General features: G+C 53.3%; 6 protein-coding genes across 6 annotated transcripts; 5 read left to right on the top strand and 1 right to left on the bottom strand.

The window, feature by feature from the left end:
* The first annotated feature begins 552 nt into the window (after positions 1-552).
* Positions 553-992, top strand: BO82DRAFT_357198 (uncharacterized protein). Its single transcript, XM_025635954.1, has one exon. The coding sequence runs from the start codon at positions 564-566 to the stop codon at positions 741-743; it is 180 nt and encodes a 59-aa protein (XP_025488676.1). The 5' UTR covers positions 553-563; the 3' UTR covers positions 744-992.
* A 2,875-nt stretch (positions 993-3,867) lies between these two features.
* Positions 3,868-7,091, top strand: BO82DRAFT_434901 (Zn(II)2Cys6 transcription factor; the record flags this gene model as incomplete). Its single annotated transcript, XM_025640984.1, has 4 exons — positions 3,868-3,898; positions 3,947-4,799; positions 4,869-5,787; positions 5,853-7,091. The coding sequence occupies 4 exons, from the start codon at positions 3,868-3,870 to the stop codon at positions 6,888-6,890; spliced, it is 2,841 nt and encodes a 946-aa protein (XP_025488677.1). The 3' UTR covers positions 6,891-7,091.
* Positions 7,092-7,978: 887 nt separating this feature from the next.
* Positions 7,979-10,512, top strand: BO82DRAFT_291015 (J domain-containing protein; the record flags this gene model as incomplete). The annotated part of the gene is made up of 3 exons (XM_025631710.1): positions 7,979-8,500; positions 8,608-8,964; positions 9,040-10,512. The coding sequence occupies 3 exons, from the start codon at positions 7,979-7,981 to the stop codon at positions 10,510-10,512; spliced, it is 2,352 nt and encodes a 783-aa protein (XP_025488678.1).
* Positions 10,513-11,034: 522 nt separating this feature from the next.
* On the top strand, positions 11,035-12,923 carry BO82DRAFT_357200 (SKIP/SNW domain-containing protein). Its single transcript, XM_025635955.1, has 2 exons — positions 11,035-11,233; positions 11,324-12,923. Exons 1-2 carry the CDS (start codon positions 11,087-11,089, stop codon positions 12,896-12,898), a joined length of 1,722 nt encoding a protein of 573 aa, XP_025488679.1. The 5' UTR covers positions 11,035-11,086; the 3' UTR covers positions 12,899-12,923.
* Positions 12,924-13,712: 789 nt separating this feature from the next.
* BO82DRAFT_154085 (uncharacterized protein) lies at positions 13,713-14,211 on the bottom strand. Its single transcript, XM_025630192.1, has one exon. It carries the CDS (start codon positions 14,171-14,173, stop codon positions 13,916-13,918), a length of 258 nt encoding a protein of 85 aa, XP_025488680.1. The 5' UTR covers positions 14,174-14,211; the 3' UTR covers positions 13,713-13,915.
* A 4,021-nt stretch (positions 14,212-18,232) lies between these two features.
* Positions 18,233-19,833, top strand: BO82DRAFT_291175 (ACT domain-containing protein; the record flags this gene model as incomplete). The annotated part of the gene is made up of 3 exons (XM_025631716.1): positions 18,233-18,277; positions 18,409-18,800; positions 18,855-19,833. The coding sequence occupies 3 exons, from the start codon at positions 18,233-18,235 to the stop codon at positions 19,831-19,833; spliced, it is 1,416 nt and encodes a 471-aa protein (XP_025488681.1).
* Between the last annotated feature and the right edge of the window lie 69 nt (positions 19,834-19,902).

Below are 19,902 nucleotides of genomic sequence, written 5' to 3' on the forward strand. Positions count from 1 at the left end.
ATGAATGATAATAACATAAAACCAAAAAGAAAACCGGAATTCAAATCAATTAGAGCCGCCACAATTCCACCAACAGCCCGGGCAGTCTTCTGGGAGACCCTCTTTTTTGCGACGGTTTTCCGGGTGCGCGCCAGAGTCCACTTAGTGTCGAGACCCCCACGAATAACAGCTCAACGATCCTCGATAGCTACAAGGAGTGATCAGAGACAAGTGCTCTGTGCCTCTGCCTGGGGAATCCTTGGCTCTGTTTCGTTGGATTCCTTCTCGTCTTCTTCTAGATTACCATTTGGGGGGAGGGGACTTGATGCCAATCCTTGTTGCTTCTGGGCTCTTGGTCTCCGTTTTAACCGGCCGTAACGGACAAGGGCCATGCCATCTGCATGGGTCCGCTCAATGCTGGGAAACTGGCCCTGCTCCACTTCACGGAAAATCCGACCGCATCCCGGCCCTGCTGCTAAACAGACGATAAGCTGGTGGAACCGCGGTGGTTCCCTCCCCTAAACGTTAGTTAGCCCTTGGAGACTTCGTCCGAGTTTGAACAGCCCGGCCGAAACTGTGTCGACATGGTAAGAACGGTCTTTTCGTCCCGGGATTTGCCCATTTTGATCCTTGCTGGCTGGCTGGCTGGCTGGATCACTGGTTGGCTCAGTGAGTTTGCTCTCCTTTTCCCCCCGATTACTCTATTTTCGCTGCTCATCTCGGTCTTCTGCTGTGTCCTTACCAAAGGTCAAGACAACGAGTGATACTCTATGCAAATCAATGCTACTTTGATTAGCCGCTCGCGAAGATTTTCCTCGTGTTGGCTCCGTGTTGCTCCGGTTCGCAATTTATTCTCTTTCGAGTTAATTCGTCGCGAGAGGAAGATCGCAGGCCCGTAGGAAATCAGTTCCTTATTCATGAGGCGACAGCCACTGAGAGTATACCTCGGTTTGAGCCAGTGTGCTTTTTGAGAGGCGGCTCACAACAACTAATAACAAGACAAAACATGGTCATCGCTTGGACGGCATCCACTGGCAGATCTTTCCCAGTAGTCAAGTCAGTTTGCAGAATTCTACCACTAAACTACTAGGTCATGAAAAGGGACGCATTGTCCAGACCAAGCCAAACTAAGGTTATCGCCAACTGCCGTCCCGAAAAAAAAAATAAATAAGAGGAGAACAAGAAGCCAAAAAGGAAAGATTATTTCTTGCTTGGGTCTCGGGGTCTCGAGCGCCGCAATCATGACTAACGGGAATCGAAAGGTTGCAGAGAGCTGGATCTCTTCCGAGAGGATCCTCTTGCGGGGCGCCGGTAGGGAAACCTAATTATCACCAGAGCCAGCCCGACAGGGTAAAAACAAGAGAGCGCGCTGGCAACAAGCCCTAAGCCAATGCACAGAACAAGAAGGGACCCCGGGGAGAGAGGGATCGTAGTAACTCTGTAAGAGCCTAAGAGGGGCGCGCTGACGATATCTGATACCCAGTTGGATAAAAGTCTAAATCCTAATTCTCCCCATCCATGATGGTTCCGTGGCATGATACGATCGGAGGGGGGGGGGCGATGATGAAGGGTCGATGCTCGTGCCGGGGGGGGCGATGATGAAGGGTCGATGCTCGTGCCTGTTCTCCTGGTCCCTCTCAGGCTCTGCTCTCTGTCTGACTCTGTATCTCCTCCATCTCCGGTCCAGGCTTTCCCCCTTGCCCCCCTCCCCCCTCCCCCCTCTCCCCGTTGGCTATATCGATTGTCCCATCAGCGTATGTGTATCCGCGGAACGCCAATGATTTAGGCGTCATGTGGAGTGGGAGCGAAGTTCACCCGAAGACAGAAATTCACTAAGTGCCGAAAAGTCAAACAAAAGACCATTGAGGTGAGACAGTTCTAAATAGCCAGAGAGAGCGAGAGACAGTGTGTGGTGTATGTAGGAAGGAACCCGAAGCATGATGGATACCAAACTGAGTTGACCGGTACGGGTTACCCCGTGCCTTTCGGTACTCACTGTCATAATAGTATATGCCCTACTTCCCTTCTCCTCCCCTGTCGAAGCCGTAGTTGCCGGTGTGAAATTCAATCTGGATCAGTCACAAATTGCCTCCAGTGTACAGAGTACAGTACTTACTGTATGTATGTGCATGGTAGTTCTTCTCAGTGCAATTGCCAGATGGGTTTAGGAAGGTGAGGAGACGAGGATCCAAGACTTCCAATACTATTGACTACCAGGAAGAAGGAGCTTCGGTCATAACCATTATTATTCCTACCGTACCCTCTTCTTTTTCCTCTCTCCCTTTCCCCTTTGCTCACACCTCATCTGGGTCCCCTGGTGGTGGTTTGTGTGTGTGCATGGCATCTTCATTATCATATGCCTTGTGAACATCAAACTTGAAGGCTGCTGTCACTGCTGTCACTGCTGCTGGTGCTAGTGCTGCTGGTGCTAGTTCATTTCCTCTTATTTCCTTTCCTTCTCCCTTCCATTGCATCATCGTTCACAGTGCATAATTGTGCATCACTACCTACCTCCCCACGATCTCTGCTCCTTTTTTTTTTTTTTTTTTTTTTGGGAAGACCGATCTAACAAAGGGGATCTTGTTTCATCACTGGGTCTATTTCAAGAGGCACTGCCGCAATATAGAGTAGCAGCACCTCAGCCCCTCTACTTCGGGCCCGATCTGATTCGTTAGTGGCAGTAACCTCCCGGCCAACTTGGAGCCAAGTTGACACTTGCCTGCCTTTTGACGTCTTGCACGGGTCGACGGTCCGCGTTGGAGCAGCCTGGTAATTCGAGAAGAGCACAACTAAGCCTTCTTTTCCCTCTCACGATTGCTGGATCTTGTGGAGTGGTGCCCTGCCTGCCCTGCCTACTACCTACTTACCTAGTAGGTGGTTGTTAATCAATAAGAAGGATTGTCCCACTGAGGCACGGAGACCAACTGGTCTTTGACTGCCAGCAGACGGCCCTGCCTTCCTTCTTCGGTCCGCCGTGGGTGTTGAGTTGATGTGTGTGTCTGGGTGTGTTTCGCCGTCTATCTGCAACCGCACAACACTGTTTCGCCCCCAACCTCTTTCCTCCTGTCAACATCTCCCAACGATCTACTTGACTTGGCTATTCTTGGGCTGAAAAACAACCTCACTCAAAAAAAAAAAGCTCCATCTCGGTCCCCTGCTCACTTTCACCTATAATCCGACGCATAAGATCTGCCATAACAAGTGGTACTTTCACCATCATCAATCTCTCAACGACAACAATCTAGATCTCCCCGCTGCGTTCTTGGTATGGAGAGTTCTCACAAACTGACAGTGCTTCATGGTCATCTACAACATGACTATTGGTCTTTAGCTGCGAATTTCTCAGATTCCATCATCCCGCAGTGAATGGAATTATCCAAGTGAGCGCACGTGGTGCGGAATTGGCTCTCTTGTTGCGAAACTCCTGCTGTTCCATCCGATAGCGTGGCATCCTGCTACCGGACAAACGAACGAGCTCCTTACAATCTCACTGCCAATGTTCCATACCTGAGTCGCATTCAACGTGCTCGCAGTTTCCATCCTACGCCCCATAAGCATCCGACTACTATTCGGTTACCCCACTTGTTCTGTCAGTTGCGGACGTCAACAGTCACGGTACCAGTGTGAGTCAATGAAGCTCCGCTTCAGCAATCTTGAAGATGGAGATGGCTAAATGGTCTCCAGTGCTTGGCAGATTGCCTTGATCGCCCTTCTGGGCAAGTTCGACCACACCGATCAACAGTTTTCCCTTTCTGGACAGATCAAATCCTGTCTAGCAATTAGTGTCTATAAGCTGAGAGCCATCGCTTTGGAGAGTTCTTCTGCCTCGTGGCATTCGCTTTCTCCATAGCCAGGTCTCTCTGCGTCCAGAACCAGAGAGTCAACATCATGTCGGATCACTCGACTGGTCCTTTTGGGAGTAGGTCACCGATGAATATTGGATTCGTGCATTCAGCTAATGTGCCAGGCTCTGGAGCCCATCCATACCAGCTCCCACCTCCACGTACGTCCGCACCCTTACAGCTCGGGACGGACCCCTTCCTGCGCCAGCGCAATCAAACAGAGAACCGCGAACCTGGCGAGATAGCCTCGGGGCGGCCAAGTCTTTCGGGGCCACAGCTGGGGCCGAAGGAGCAACTGCCGCCTGTGAGTCAGTTACTGACGCCCAGTGCTCATTCGAGCCGGCCATCGTCTCCGTATCACGCCCACAGATTCGGGGTTTATACCCCTCCCACTGGTAGTACAGGCTCACCAATCCCTCGCCATCATAATGAACATCTACCGCGACCTAGCATTCACAAGAGCCCTCGGGCTTATCCTGAGGCGGTCGCATCGCAGAGTCGAAGCCTGCCGCCGTTGTCTCACATCTCGACTAACACTGGATTCGGACGCGAAGGGTCTATACACACAGCGTCTACTAGTTCGTCCGGACAACCCACTCACGCAACTCCTTTCTCATATTCTGGCTTCAAACCCCAGGATAAGGAATATGGCGGGGATTATTCCCCATCAGAAACCACATCCGACATGGCCTCGGCTAATCGATCCTCAGGAAGCAATGTACGGCCACACGTGGTGGACGAGAAATACATCGACGGAGAAGGATTGTGTTATATCTATGCGGATGGGTCGCACTGCCCAAAGCTTATTGACGGCGTTCCAGTGAATGCAAACTGGGGAATCACAAAAGCCGGCAAACCGAGGAAGAGGCTGGCACAGGCTTGTCTGACTTGCAGGGAGAAGAAGATCAAATGCCAGCCAAATCTCCCAAAATGCGACCAATGCCAGAAGTCTGGGAGAGTCTGCAGATTCGAGAGCGCGTAAGTCGGTGTTGACATCGCTTCTGAGTACCGCCCAAATCTGCAGCTGCTGACCGGACATCTTGCTAGACCCCGTGGCCATCGAGCAGCACTCAAAACGGCACACCTCTTGGGCAAATACGATTCACAAGAGGGCTACTCTGGGGGCATTTACACCCATGGCGCCTCACCTCAGCCCTCATACTCGACGATGCGGGCATCCGAGAGCTCCGTATCCCTCCCTGGCACGAATTCGCTATCTCCCAAGTCCGAAGCATCCATAATCACCCCCTCGGCCGTTGACACAACCCAAGACGTGATGGACTACGAGCCACAGTTTCAACCGAAAGCGTACAGCTTCGGCCGAGCATCCTTGGGGGCGGAAGATATATCCAAGGACACAGTCAGCCTGTCTTCGTTTGTGTCTCCGGACTATGCGGATGTGTTGAGAGAGATGAAGGATATGGACCCTCAAGATCCACTTGCGAGCGACTGGAATACAGATCCTTACGAGGCCGATCCGGAACTTACGGTGCACTACATCGAAAGCTATTTCACCTACGTGAACGACCGACTGTACTACATCTTTCCACGAAAACGATTTCTGCTGTGGCTAAGGGCGAGCCATACCAAATCGTTGGAAGACAACATGCTTCTCTACGCGATGATGGCATTAGGATCGGTCTTCTCCGATCGTCCTGACAGGATGATGGCGATGAGGAAGTACGCACGCACAGCTCGATACGCTGTGGAGCATGGCAGACACAGTCTGTCTTTGCAGCTTGCCCAGAGCCATCTCATCCTGAGCATGTGGTACTACGCCATCGGAGCCCTGGTGAAATCGTGGGACGCTGCTGGGGCGGCCGTCCGTACAGTATGTGGGCTTCATTATAATGTCGAAGCAGGGGGAGTCATTGTGGATCAGAACCAGGCCTGTGAGTATGGACTGCATCCACAGGCTTTGATCGAGTGTCGCAGGCGGACGTTCTGGGTTGCCTTCATCAAGGACGTGAGTATCCAAGCCAGCCCGTTGCATCTGTCTATTTCGCGGCTAATTGTGTTGGTGTGATTCAGCGTACCACCTGCGTTTATGCCCCGTCACCCGTCACCATCTCCTCCCAGTCCGCCTACCTTCGACTTCCTTGCCGCGAAGAAGTGTTCGAAGCACAAGAATATACCACCGTACCTTACTTTCAGAGTTTCTTGAACCAGAATCCCTCTTCAAACAACGACATCTCCGGGATGAGCGCCATGGCACTCCTGATCGAGATCATGTCGCTGTGGGGAGAGGTATCGGACCATGTCTTTCGGCTGTCATTAATTCCGACGGAAGTATATGGCGAACACTTCGAGCAATTCTACTCGACAGTGGCCCGGCGCGCTGAGGAATGGATTGCAAGGCTTCCGGACCATCTTACATTCACGGCCGTGAATTTGGAACGGAGCATCCGTACCAAGAAAGCAGACGCGTTTATGTCAATCCATCTGGTCTATCATGCTACATTGATGAAGCTGAACCGACATGCCCGTCACCAGAGCATTCGCGCGGAGGTGGTGAACCAGCATATTCACGCCGCCAGAACCCATGCGGCTGATATTCTTCGCATGGCCAAAGCACTGGTTCAATACGCAACCGAGTACGAACCGACCCGGATTCTCATGGAACCAACTTCGGCGAAGGGAGCAATCTTGAATCCGTTTCTGGGCTATGTAATTTTGTCTGCGATTGATGTTATCAGTGCAGCAGGCCGGTTGGTCGAGCTGCGCGAATGTATTGCTCTCATCCACGGTGGTCTTGAGGCAGTCAAAGAGCTGGCACGGTTCTGGGGCAGTACCCTGGCGCTAGCTACCTTGATCCAAGAGCGGCTTGATACCTTGAGCGCATGCCTAGAGAACCCGACGCACACCGCGGGTAAAGTCGCCTTCCTGAGCAGGAGTGCGTCTCTGGATAGCAAGGCCTGCAATGTGCTGCAAAAGCATGCAGAGCTATCGACGAACGAGGATCTTATGTATGGAGCATTGCCATATGAGGGATTGCTCAGTGCTCTCGGTGCTGACAATGGCCCTTTTGCGGCCGATACCATTCTCTGGGTTGGAGACACCAAAAGCTGATACTGTTTTCGGGAGGTTGATTGACTTTGCATCTTAAGGCATGTAATAACAAAAGCACAGTCATTTTGTTGTTTTTGATTTGACACATCATATACCCGGGAGGCTTGTTTTGACTTTGTTCTGGAGTGGTTTCCTCGACCCGCCAGTGGATGATTGTACTGTATATACATTTGAGTCTTCATGAAGCATATGACAGAATTGGGTGAGTTAATAGATATACATATGAGTGATTGACCTCTGGATTCCTGGAGTCAATTCAGTTTAAATCGTGCGCAATCATCTTTATTGTGCATGCCCTCACCGCCGAGGCTGTTTCTTCCGACGTCATTGAAACGGTTGACTAACGACCACCTGTGACCTGCAGCAAGCCAGCACATCCGTTGTAAATGCAGTCAGTGGTCAATTTCCTGGTCAATTTCCACAGACAAACCAGCGTCACAGTCGAACCACTTGCTGCTCAGCGAAGTGATAGAATGAGACTGTCTTTCCAAAAAGGAGGGATGTAATTAAGCAAGCCTGTCCTCCAGTTCCGCCGACGGACGTTCTTTACCTTAGATTTCCCCGCTCTTTCCGCCCCTCCGTTCGGTCGGTCCGGTCCAGCCAGCCCGCCGCCGCCGCCGCCAGCTTCTTGCCCATTCCGGCGCGCGTCTTGCCGTTCGACCAGTCGCCCTTTGCGCAGAATCGTCAACGGCCACACTTCATACCCCAAATCATACCCTTGACCACTGCAGTACTTGGGTCTTCTTTTCTGACATATTTTGGACCCCCCTATGCAAGGGATCGGGACGGAATTTACCTAAGGGTAGCTTCAGAGGGAATAGAAAAGAAGCGCGCGGAAGAAAAACTCCCCAGAAGGACACTCACGAGTGAATCCTGGTAGCCTGGCCGCACCGAATTCCCGAAACACTTAACTGTCTACCTACCTGCCTGCCTGCCTGCATACCTACCTACCGTCTCATACAGCAGCAACGGGAGAGGGAAAGGAACAGAAAAAAAAGATGTCCACAACCAGGGGCATCGACCCGGAGGACTCCAGTGACGCCTTCTTACCGCAACACCAGCACCAAGACTCCCGATCACGACCGGCTATGAACAACCGCAACGCTGACGACGACGATGAAGAAGACTACGACCTCCTCGACCCATCCTCCACCCCCCTGGCCGCTTGGGACGACGACGACGATGACGCCCACGAACCCGACTACTACACCCTCCTCAACCTGCGCCGGCAGCCGCCCCCGACCGACGCGCAGATCCGCTCCGCCTACCGCACGCTCACCCTCTCGTTCCACCCGGACAAGCAGCCGGCGCACCTGGCCGAGGCGGCCAAGCGGCACTTCGAGCGGATCCGCGAGGCCTACGAGACGCTGATCGACTCGCGGAAGCGCGTGGTGTACGATCTGCTGGGGGCGGAGGGGGTGCGGGAGGAGTTTGGCGAGGCAGAGCGGGTTGCTGCTGCTTCTGCTGCTGCCCCTGGGGGTGGGAGAAGGGCGGCGGCGGAGTGGCGGGTGGGGTTGAAGGCGAAGAGTCCCGAGGAGTTTCGGCGGTGGTTTTTGGAGAGGATGAAGGCTAGGGAGCGGAGGGCGGTGAATTCTCTGGTTGAAGGGAAGGTATGTTCTTCTTTTCTTTCTATTGTGGAGGTTTTGGGGGAAGGGAAGAGGGGGCTTATGGGGAAACTGGTCTTGGCTGACTTGTGTTGTGTTGTGGCTGTGGCTAGGGGACGTTTACACTCGGCGTGGACGCTTCGAATACCATCACCATTGACAAAGATGCCGGGGAGGTCTATCTTAATGTCCCGGATCCGAGATTGTCCAAGTTTGGCGTGGCGTTTGCCTTTAAGGCGCCGTTACCGACGTGGAGGAACATTGTGGGGGAGGATGAGACGGAGGATGATTGTGATGACAACGAGAAAGACAATGGGGCGGATGGGGACCAGGCGGCACCGCGGAATGACCTGGGCTCGCTGGAGGATGGACCGGAGATGGTTATCAATGCCGGGATCTCGGGCAAGATTCGTCATCTGACGCAGAAGTTGCAGGTTCAGATCGAAGATCAGGAGCCGGAGGTCGTGGAGGTAATCTCTCCTGTTCCCGTTCGAGCGTTCAAGACGAGAGGTGTGACGAGAAGTACTCACTGATTGATGGTTTAGGTTCCTGTCCCCTTGGTCATCTCGACCAAAGAATTGCAACTGGGTGTGGGCGTACATCACGCCTTCGGAGACCTGTCCGGCTCCAAGGGCATCCTGGGCAAGCCTGCCCTGTCGTTCCTTCAGTACTCGGGCCTGTCGGTGAATGCTTCGGTGCTCCCAATCCCAGAGCTCGATGTCACATGGGCGAAACCCTTCACTCTCGTCCGCGGGACGAGGCCTTTCCGGCTGGAGCTGAACACGGTGTTCCAACGGCCGGTTTGGGCTGCTCCGCCGATGGTGGGCGCTCGGCTGTCGAAGCAGATTGGCGAGCAGAAACATGTGTTTGCCAACTTGGACAGTGGAACGCTCGTCTGGCCTGTTTGGTTCCGCCAGCTCCTCAGCCCAAGTTACGAGATTCAAGATGACTTCAAGCATCTCCTCTCTATCCCAGGACAACTGAGCCAATTCCAATTCGGCCTCTTGTCTCAGCCGACGACCAAGTATATGGCTGGTATTGACGATGATGAGGATGACGGCGAGTTGGACGAAGACGCCGAGTTTGAGGATGTCCGCTCTCAACACCGCAAAAACAACCGTGCTGCTGAAGCGTGGCAGGTAGGAGTCGCAGTCAGCCCGCAGATGGGTGGTCTGTCCTTCAACTACTCCCGCAACATCTTCTCTGGCAAGCCGTCCACCGATGCATCACTTTCCCAATGGAGCTCGGAGGGACATTATCGCCTACCTCAAGAGAATGAACCACGGTCTGTGAGGGTTGGCATCCAGAGCACGGTCGGTTTCGACCTGTCACTTGGGTGGCATATCGAGGGAACCCGTCGGGTTGGTGACCTGGCCCGCATGGGGCTGGGCGTTGGTGTCCAATCGGCGAATGGCCTGGTTATGACCATTTCCTGGAGCAGACTGGGGCAAAACATCAGACTGCCCATTACGGTGTGCTCCTTCGAAGCGGCCAACGCTGATGCCGCTGCTGTGGCGGTCCTGCTTCCCTGGGTCGCATACTGCGCGCTGGAATTCGGGTTTATCCGTCCGAGGGAGCGGAGGAAGCACCGTCGGGTGATCGCCCGACGACAGAAGCAGCTGAAGAAGCTGGTCCCCACGAAGAGGGAAGAGAGCCAGCAGGCGATCCAGCTGATGATGGATCAGGTGCAGCGGCGTCGTGACCGGGAGGCCGCGCACGATGGCTTGGTGATCACCCGGGCCGAATACGGCCACTACCCCAAGAAGAAGCGGAGCGATGGCAGCGAGAGGGAACCTGACGTGGCCGATGTCACTGTTCCGGTCATGGCGCTGGTCGACAACGGTCAGTTGGTGATCTCCAAGAACACGGCCAAGTTCCACATCCTCGGGTTCTACGACCCTGCACCTCTCCTGCCCAAGACCCTGAAGATCTGGTACACGTACCACGGCAAGGAACATTATGTGGAAGCGGGTGATAAGGAAGGTGTTGCCTGCCCCATGCGATCGCATATGCTGTAAGCGAGGCCATTAGGCCTTTTTGTTGTTTGTTGTGTTCATTTCATACTTTCTAACTCTGTAATGTAAACGTGACCCACCGACATCAGGTCATCCATGATACATATGGGTTTGTTCCAAGATGGCTGTCTGTGTATGATAGACCTGCGAAGTGATTCCCCTCTCATCGAAAACTTTTTTACTGGCGATGATCTAAGATTTTGATGTACTGTACTATAAAGCATATACGTGAAGATCCGGATAATGCTCTGTCTTGAACAATTTTACTATCAATCCCTACAGAGACATTTTCTTGACACCGAGCCGCTGACCTAGAGGATGTAGCCAAAGGTAACAAACGGCATACTCATAGTCTACAACTTCAATTGCCAAGAGGAGAGTGAAGTATGGAGTAGTTAAAAGTAATACTGTATCGAGTAAAATCCCCGGTGGCCACCGCCCTGCGACCACGTGACCGTCGACGCAATTCCGCCGCCCGCCAAACTTCCCATCCCGACGAGCTCGAAACGCAGTCAACCTCTGAACCTCGTTTCCCCCATCCATCCCTCAGTCATCATCATCTCGAACCCCTACCACGATGGCGTCCATAGCGGAGGGGCTTTTCAAGGCTCTTCCGAAGCCGAAATACACCGGCGAGGAGGAGGAGCTCCCACAACACGCGCAGCCCCGTGGCCCCCGGGTCGTCGGCCCCGGCCAACTCGATGAATCCCAGATTGTGCTCCGGGTGAGTTTCCACCACACCCATCTGCTCGACCCGCCCTGCCTACACTTTACTACGCGGATATAATACTAAATCTTTTTAATCTGTGTTTAGAGAACCGGACCTCCCCCCTATCAGAACCGAGCCGGATGGCGCCCACGGGCCCCCGAGGACTTCGGCGACGGCGGCGCGTTCCCGGAGATCCTGGTGGCGCAGTACCCGCTGGACATGGGCCGCAAGGGGACGGCGTCGACGTCGAACGCGCTGGCCGTGCAGGTGGACGCGGAGGGGAAGGTGAAGTACGACGCGATCGCGCGGCGGGGCCACGGCGACCAGCGGATCGTGCACGCCTCATTCAAGGATCTGATCCCGCTGCGGCAGCGGGTCGACATGGGCGAGGTGTCGCTGGACCGGCCCTCGGAGGAGGAGGTGGCGGCGCAGATGGAGAAGACCAAGACCGCGCTGGCCAGTTTGGTGGAGGGGGCGGTGTCGGCGCAGAAGCCCAAGAACGTGCGCGGGGGCCGCCGCGCCGAGCCCACCTTCGTGCGCTACACGCCCGCCAACAACCAGATGGGGGATACCTCGCGCAAGAATGACCGCATCATGAAAATCGTCGAGCGCCAGCAGGATCCCATGGAGCCGCCCAAGTTCAAGCACAAGAAAATTCCTCGGGGCCCGCCCTCGCCCCCGCCGCCTATCATGCATTCCCCGCCCCGCAAGTTGACCGCCGAGGATCAGGAGGCCTGGAAGATCCCCCCGCCCGTGTCGAATTGGAAGAATCCCAAGGGTTATACCGTGCCATTGGATAAGCGGTTGGCGGCCGATGGTCGCGGGTTGCAGGATGTCACGATCAATGATAAGTTCGCCCAGTTCGCTGAGGCGCTGTTCACGGCGGACCGGCACGCGCGTGAGGAGGTGCGGCTGCGCGCCCAGATGCAGCAGAAGCTGGCGGAGAAGGAGAAGGCCCAGAAGGAGGAGCATCTGCGCGCGTTGGCGCAGAAGGCCCGCGACGAGAGAGCGGGCAGCAGTCGACGTCCGCGGGACTACTCGCGGTCGCCGTCCGCCCGCAGTGTCAGCCGCAGCCCGTCGAGGTATTCGGATCGGTCCGGCACGCCGAGTGGCGGGGAGGACGAGGACGAGCGGGCGGCCCGGCAGCGGGAGCAGATGCGGCGCGAGCGGCGGCAGGAGGCGGAGCGGCAGCTGCGGCAGTCGCGCATGGGCACGGAGCGTCGGATCCAGATGATGGCGCGCGAGCAGAACCGGGACATCTCGGAGAAGGTAGCGCTGGGCCTGGCCAAGCCGACGCAGTCGTCCGAGGCCATGTACGACTCGCGGCTGTTCAACCAGACGAGTGGCATGAGCTCCGGGTTCAACGAGGACAACCCCTACGACAAGCCGCTGTTCGCCGCGCAGGACGCCATCAACAGCATCTACCGGCCCCGTGCGCAGCTCGATGACGACGACGAGGGGGAGGGCGCGGGCGAGGAGATGAGCAAGATCCAAAAGTCGAGCCGGTTCGAGGTTCTGGGCCGCGCTAAGGAGGGTTTCAAGGGCGCTGAATTGGCGGAGGTGAGTTTACCCCCGTTAGTCGTAACCAAGCTCCAAGTACTAATTGTCTCTACTAGGCTCGCGATGGTCCCGTGCAGTTCGAAAAGGACACGACGGACCCCTTCGGTATCGACAGCATGATCGCCGACGTCACGGGAGGCGCGGGATCATCGGGCCAGAAGCGCTACGGACTCGAGGAAGTCGATCGTTCCGAGCGTGGCTCGAAACGTCCCCGGGTGGATGACGATTAATGGTGCAGTGGGAATACGATACCTTGCTTTTTTTTCTCTTTTTTTTTTTTGGTGGTGGTTGTGACTGTACCGTACCTTATGGCTTTCGGAATTTGTGCTATGCATTGCGGGCGTTGAGCTGTTTTTGTTCCAGGTAGGAAAGGTTTGCGTGCTAGGTAGGTATGCCAGTATTGCGGGTGCTATTTTTAAAAGATTGAGACCAAAAGAATACATACAGTACTGTACACTGCACCACCCTGGTGATTCCTCTCTGCCTACGTACTCTGTCTGACTTTTCTGTGGTTGGTCAACGCATGTACGTACCGTGGACACTGGAAGTAGGCTACGCCATGCATGCATTCAATCGGAAACCTGCCTTGCCCCCTCCCCCTCCCCCTTCCCCTCTTCACTCTTCACCCTAGGATCCGTGCTGCAGTCATGAACCAGGGTATAGCATATCCTAGCATCGAGTAGTATCCCTGATACACCCATATCCATGCCATCCCGACTCCGCTTATACATTGTACTGCTGCGATAGCTGTTTCAAGTTGACATGGGCCTTCCTCATCCCTCCCTCAACACCCTGAATCTAGACATCCGCATACTATCCATCCGTCGATCCAGTAGACCGGCCTCAAGCCCGCCCGCCTCATCGATACTTTTCTTTCTGCCTTGGTATGTATGATAATATGGTGTAAACGCAATGCCCATTCTGCTTTAGCAACCCGCAAGAAGCAGAAAACGTCACCCGATCTCTATCATGGCTAGAAAACAGGATTCGTTGGTTTTGCGTATGGTTATAGTTCTATGTGTTCCGGTTCGGGAGAGCTGATAAGGGCGGGTTGGGTTTGTGGTGATACTGCGACTACTAGCCGGTAGCTGTAATGGTAGGTTCGTTTTCTTTATACTTGCATGATTATTCGTGATTTTAGAGCTTTGTATAAGGAAGGGTGTGGTTGGTTGTGTGTGGGCAAGTGATTTTTGGTGTCTTGTTATTTGCTTTGGTTCTATGGTGGGTTGCCCATGTTGATATTGTAGGATGAGTGTGAGTGGGGAGGGGGGGGTTTGTACTTGTACTTGTGACTTTTTTGGAGGGAGCTAGATGGCTTGCCAGCAATGTATTGTACTGTGGGTTGGGTACTAAAAACTGGGTTTGTTGTGCACACGATCTCTCGGGAGGTATCATGAGATACTTGTGCTTTGAATGGTTCAGCTGTATGATGCTTGCTGGAGGCTATTTACTGGTTCTGGGTGGTGGTAGTGGCAGTGATGATCTTGCTATTCTTATGTCGGTGACGAGTGACATCCCGGGCTAGCTACTGTATCTGTGGGATTGAGTAATGAAGCCGATGATCTTGCTATTCTTATCTGTCAGTTACAAGGGACCCACGCCGGTGTCTAGGTACAGTACTCAGTACTCAGTACTCAGAGGTAGTCAGTGGCGATAATCCAGTAATCATGCTGTATGTAGGTAGGTGGATGTATTTAGATGCCTAGTGCAGAGCTATCTGCACGGTACTTCTTACCTTCCCCTCCCTTGTCCAGAGGGGACAAACGGAAACAGGCAGACAGGACGTCCGTCGCGAAGTACTATTATCCCCCGGGATGTTATACTTACTTCCTACTTGGGATATGTGCTCTGCTAACTTGTAAGCTACAGACTGTGCTACAGCTACGCTACAGCTCCAGCTATAGCTAAGCCACACCACACCACACTACACCACACCACCCTTACATCCCTCCCCCACCCCCTCTCCCTCCCTCATCGTGGCTTGATATCTGGTTGATCTGGTTGGTGGGAACAAAGGCGTGGCGTGGAAGGATCGCATGAACTGCTGTGCTGCGGGCAGGTTGCCTTTTCTTTCTTTTTTTTTTTTTCCTTTTCCCTGTCTCCCCAGCTTTGGCTTACTTACTTTGATTTCTTTGCGTGGTGGTCTCGTATTCGGCTGTTGTGGTGGATGTGATGCGGTGCGATGCGAGGTGATGTGAGGATACGGGGTAGCTGAGCGGAAGGAAGTGGGAGTGTGGCTTGTGGCTTGTGGCGGGGTTATTTACTTCCTGCTTAGCTGAGCTAGTCAGTGCATTAGTAACTACGGTACTGGATCTGTAACTTAAGGAACCAAAGTCCAGCGACTGCAGTACACAAATCTGCATGCATCCATGCACGAGGGGCAGATAGATATCAGGCCATTGTTCTGTTTTCTGCTCGGGTCGATCACTCGGTGATCATTGGGTATCACTTACATACTGTAGTACAACTTACCGGATGGGCCGGTATATCTTACCTAGGGAAGGGGGGGAGGGAGAGATAGGGTTCGCTACTTATCTCCCTCAGGCTAGTATTATTCCATACGTAGTCGAGGAGGAAAAATGACTGGTGGGTGGGTGATGGAAGGTTCAGACGACCAACCACAACCGGAGCCAGATACTGCTGTGCCGGCGGAGATCGTTGTCGTTTGTCTCCTGCTCTGGTCATGGGGGTGGCATTTGCCTTGATCTCTATCCGGGTTGCGGAAGGTAGAGAGAGTATTTAGACTCTGCGCTTCAAGCGCAGGGTTAAGGATGGATATCGGAAAGCGGAGGCATACCAGGACTGTTAAGGGCATGGAGAGAATTGGTCGGGTAAATTGGATCAAAGTTGGTCCGCTCGACTGTACTCCGTCCTGACATGAAACTTTGACGGCTATCTGGGATATAATTGGGCACAGTACGGAGTAGAACATACGGCCTGTCGCTCGGGTCCGGGATTGTGAAAATCACTGAGTTTGAGGATGTATGTAGTTTCTTGCATGACATGTGCAAGTGTTCTAAGCGGGAGCGGAAGGCAAACGCGACGATGTTTGGGACTGACTGTGTTCAACTTGCGATGCAGTGGTCAGGTCAAACATTTCACAGTTGAATGCTGTCTGATTGGATCTCTGACTGGCTGGCGTATATCGCTCAGAGGCAAGTCAATGTCCAAAGTCCAAAGTCCAGAGAAGTACTCCGTCGACAGCTACGCTACTGCTCCACAATCCGCTCAACAGTCCAGATACTAATTGTCCGCTTTGCTCCTCTTGTCTCGAGACTAACACGCCAGTGTGTGCCACAATTCCTTCGATTTGCTCCCTCAGCGGCCCTTTCTGTAGTCTCTACAGTGCCACCCCCTCACTTCTAGCTGCAATCCACAAGCCGACAAATTACCTGAGGCTTGAAGGCGACGAGAAAAAAAAAATCTCTGCGTCCTAATCTACTGTCCTGGCAATCGCCACTCCTCCACATTTCCACTGCAGGATGACCCTGTGTGACTGGATCAATGGCTGATTTGCGCGACCGTGGTGCCTGACTAGTAAGCCAGCAGCTTCTTGTTTTTTTTCCTCCCACACGTTCATCACACAAGAACATCCTTGCCCCTGGAAAGTGCGGGGGAGCCGAGAAGGTAAGGAGGTGGTGCTGTCTAAGGTTTGCGCAGGATGGGAGGGAGAGAGAGTGATTGCGCCGTGAGAAGAGGGCTGGCGTTGGCGGCCAAACCAGAGGCGTCCGCTTATCGATCCGTGCGCGCGCGCGCTCTGATTGATGGGCATCAACCAGAGAGAAAAAAAAGAGAGCAGCAAACTTAACCCTCTAAAACCAGCGATCATCCATCCGAGCAGTTGAGCACAGGGCAACACTTCGGTCGGGACCAGCGCCTAGCGCGGGGGCGCCATCCAAAGGGATTTGCTGGTTCTACTGATAAGCAGTCTGGGTCCCGGTGGAGCCTGGCAGCTGGAGACAGAGATAAAGGCCGGAAAAAGGGCGTTGGAATGACTCGATTCGAAGTATTAGGTAAAAAGGTTTGTGGTTGTCGAGGTTGTGTGAGCGCAAGAGAAAAAAAAAAAAAAAAAAAAGAAGGATAAGAACTAGAGATCGTTCGGTCAGTCTGCACTCATTCTCAGATCTCTTTTTCGATTCGTTCTTGGCTTGGGAAGGAATCGCACGAGGTACACTGATACAGTACAGGACTGGTAGAAGAAACGCGAGTGTGTCTGTGTGTCTCTTGTCGGGTTTCTATCTTGTCCTGCAGCCAGTCATAATCAGCAGTGAACTAAACTTTTCTTCCTTTTCTTTTTTTCTTTTTCGTTTTCTTTTCTGGCTGTCTCAAACAGTAACTGACAGAATCTGGATTACTACTTCATACTCTGGTCACAACCAGCCGAATATCCGCTGTGGAACTGTCGCTGAAACGGTCAGGTCGCAGGGTCACATTTTCGAAGCCGGACAGGAACTGGTCCAGACTCCACCCATCCATCCATTACATTGAGTCAGTTGAGTCAGTGTCGTAGTAGAAGAGAGAAAAGAGAAAAGAGAGTGAGTGAGTAAGTGAGTGTGGTTGGAGGGAACAGACGAATTGCATCGCATCATCAGCCACGAGGTGGTGGTCGTGGTGGTGGTCGAGTCACCTGCTTTCCACCTCTCAACTAAGCTCTTCTCCTCTTCTGCCTCCTGCAACAACTGAACTATTAACTCAAATCCTCTTTTGGTGCTTCCCCTCATCTGCCTCTTCTTCGACTTCTGCCTCTTTTCTTCACCCTCAATTAACCTTCAATCTCCTCTATCCTCTCACAAGACCACAATCACCCTCCCTCTCCACCCAATCGACGGTGACGCAAATTCCTCCTACATGCCGTAATCTCCTCAATTGCCTTCTGCATCGATGATCTACTGAATCCCGTCTTCCGTGCTACACTTGAATTGATATCATCTGCTCAAACAATGGCGTAACCAGGGGTGGGAGAACAATGAGCAATCGAGGCTACGAACTATTCAGGTCTTTCAAGCACAGAAAGAAAAAGCAAACCAAGGATCCTGACTCAACCTTCCGTCTGGCGTCATAATCCCCCAGATTAAAGTGATCGCCCGGGCGATTGATCTGCCTTGCCTGCACTACACTACACTGCACTGCACTGCACTGCACTGCACTGTACAGCCGCAGCCTGGTGGCTCCATACATACTTTATTACTGGGCCGTCTACTCTTTTATCACTGAAATCTCATCGATCCTTTTGCTCCTTTCTACTCCTATCTCTTTCCTTTTCTCTACTGATCGATCTTGATCTATACTGTGAGTCTCCACACTATTTATTTGCGCTTCTTACCTCTAACTGGTATTAGATCGTGCCGACACTACCTTGACCTGATTTAACTGTCTACTTTGCCGGGTCATCGGCTGTCACTACAGTGAATTAACGCCTTTTGCGGCCCTTCTCTGCCCACAGATTCTAGCAAGATGGAGCAATCACTGTCTCTAATCTCTGCCCAGGTCCAGTTCATGGTGAGCCTTGACTTATCCTCCACATCAATCGAACACCCTGCTTGCCATGTCCTTTTCCATCCAGACAACACATCATGGCATCTACTCCGCTCAAGCTCGTCTCACTAACCACCACCGTGGAAATAATACAGGAAGATCGACTGGCCCTGGTGCATATTCCACTGGATCTCTACCCGTTCTTCCTCAACCCGATCCTGCAGGTGCTCTTTCATGAGGTGTCTCCGATCACTGAGGCTCGAACGGAAGGCCAGGATTTCGGCCGTGCCGAAATGCTCAAACATACGCAGCCCGCATTCTTGAACCTCTCTATCACCCCGGTGGAATGCTCAATCATGTGTCCAAGACAGCTTGCCAATCAGTACTTCGCGCCATTGGTCGATAAGTTCCTTCGCAGCAATTCGTCCAGCCAGAGTCGCCTATCGATCAGCCACGATGATTTCATTGCCATGCAGGTGTACGGCGAGGGTCTGGAAGCTGGCCAGCGGGTCCTGGAACTCACCCGGCCACTGGCTATGGCAGGAATGTACGTACCGATCGGTTCGAGATTTTGAGCAGCCCACTGACTGGAATGATGTAGTTCCATCTTCTTCATCTCGACCTACTTCTCGGATTACATCATTGTCCCCCTGCGCAGCAAGACTCAAGTGATCGAAACGCTGGAGAAGCGTGGCTTCCAGTTTGAACTGTCAACGGAGGCGTTCATCAACAACAATCAGGCCCAGTACGGTAGCTGCTTCAGCCCTGTTTCCTCTCGTTCGGCAAGTAGTTTGAGTTCCCCTCCGGCTACTCCTCCTCCTTCATCTTTAGATGAGCTACAAGTGCGCACCTTCTCGTCACTACGCAAGAACCACATTATCCCATCTGTCGATCGCTCGCTTCGTCTAGTGCATTGCGCGGCCCACCATCAATTCAGCAGCAACACCAGCTCCATTGAGATTCTCCGGGAGGCACTCACCACTACATTGATTGTCGATAAACCACGGTTTCTGTCACTTACCTTGACCGCTGCTGATCCCGCGGCATCTCTTCTTCTGGAAAAACGGCTTCTTCCGCGGTTCTCCCATGGAAACTCCACAACTGCGGACGAAGATGAGGAGTCCAGTCTTCTACTCGGGTCGAAGGAGGAGATATTAGTTCCCATCATGCTGGATCTGCGCAAACTGCCCCTTGAGGCGACAGGTATCGTTTGTGGCGTTGCCAGTCGACTCGCCGATGCTACTCATGCCCGCGACGATGAGGACCCCGATGTATCCACTTTCTTGTCTCGTTCCTACAATGGTTCGGGCACCTCTCTGGACAGCGCCTTCAAACCTTTCCTCTCCTCCAGCTGGGGATCCGGTGGACCAGTGCGACCTCTTGGCCTCGACGCCAACGTGGCAACCCATCGTTTGCAACCCGACATGGACCTGTCGATGGATGCCGTGGAGATTAGTTTCCTCAGCACCGCCCGCGCGGGCACCATTCTGGTTGGTGAGCATGAGTTGCACCGTGCCGTGGATGCCTTGGAAGCGGAAAGTCACGAGCCCGAAGCCGCAATTGAGGCTCTCGAGATTTAGCTTTGCCGTTCGCTGCCTTACACGAAAAGGCTCACACATTCTCTCCCCCCCCCCTAAAAATTCTGTTGT

Source organism: Aspergillus uvarum (genome assembly GCF_003184745.1).
Source record: "Aspergillus uvarum CBS 121591 unplaced genomic scaffold BO82scaffold_55, whole genome shotgun sequence".
NCBI classification, from domain to species: Eukaryota; Fungi; Ascomycota; class Eurotiomycetes; order Eurotiales; family Aspergillaceae; genus Aspergillus; species Aspergillus uvarum.

Bases quoted from the DNA above. Each gene is read 5' to 3' on its own strand.
- BO82DRAFT_357198 (XM_025635954.1), top strand. From the start codon at position 564: ATGGTAAGAACGGTCTTTTCGTCCCGGGATTTGCCCATTTTGATCCTT.
- BO82DRAFT_357200 (XM_025635955.1), top strand. From the start codon at position 11,087: ATGGCGTCCATAGCGGAGGGGCTTTTCAAGGCTCTTCCGAAGCCGAAA. The intron at 11,234-11,323 runs GTGAGTTTCCAC...ATCTGTGTTTAG, and splicing joins AATCCCAGATTGTGCTCCGG to AGAACCGGACCTCCCCCCTA.
- BO82DRAFT_154085 (XM_025630192.1), bottom strand. From the start codon at position 14,173: ATGATACCTCCCGAGAGATCGTGTGCACAACAAACCCAGTTTTTAGTA.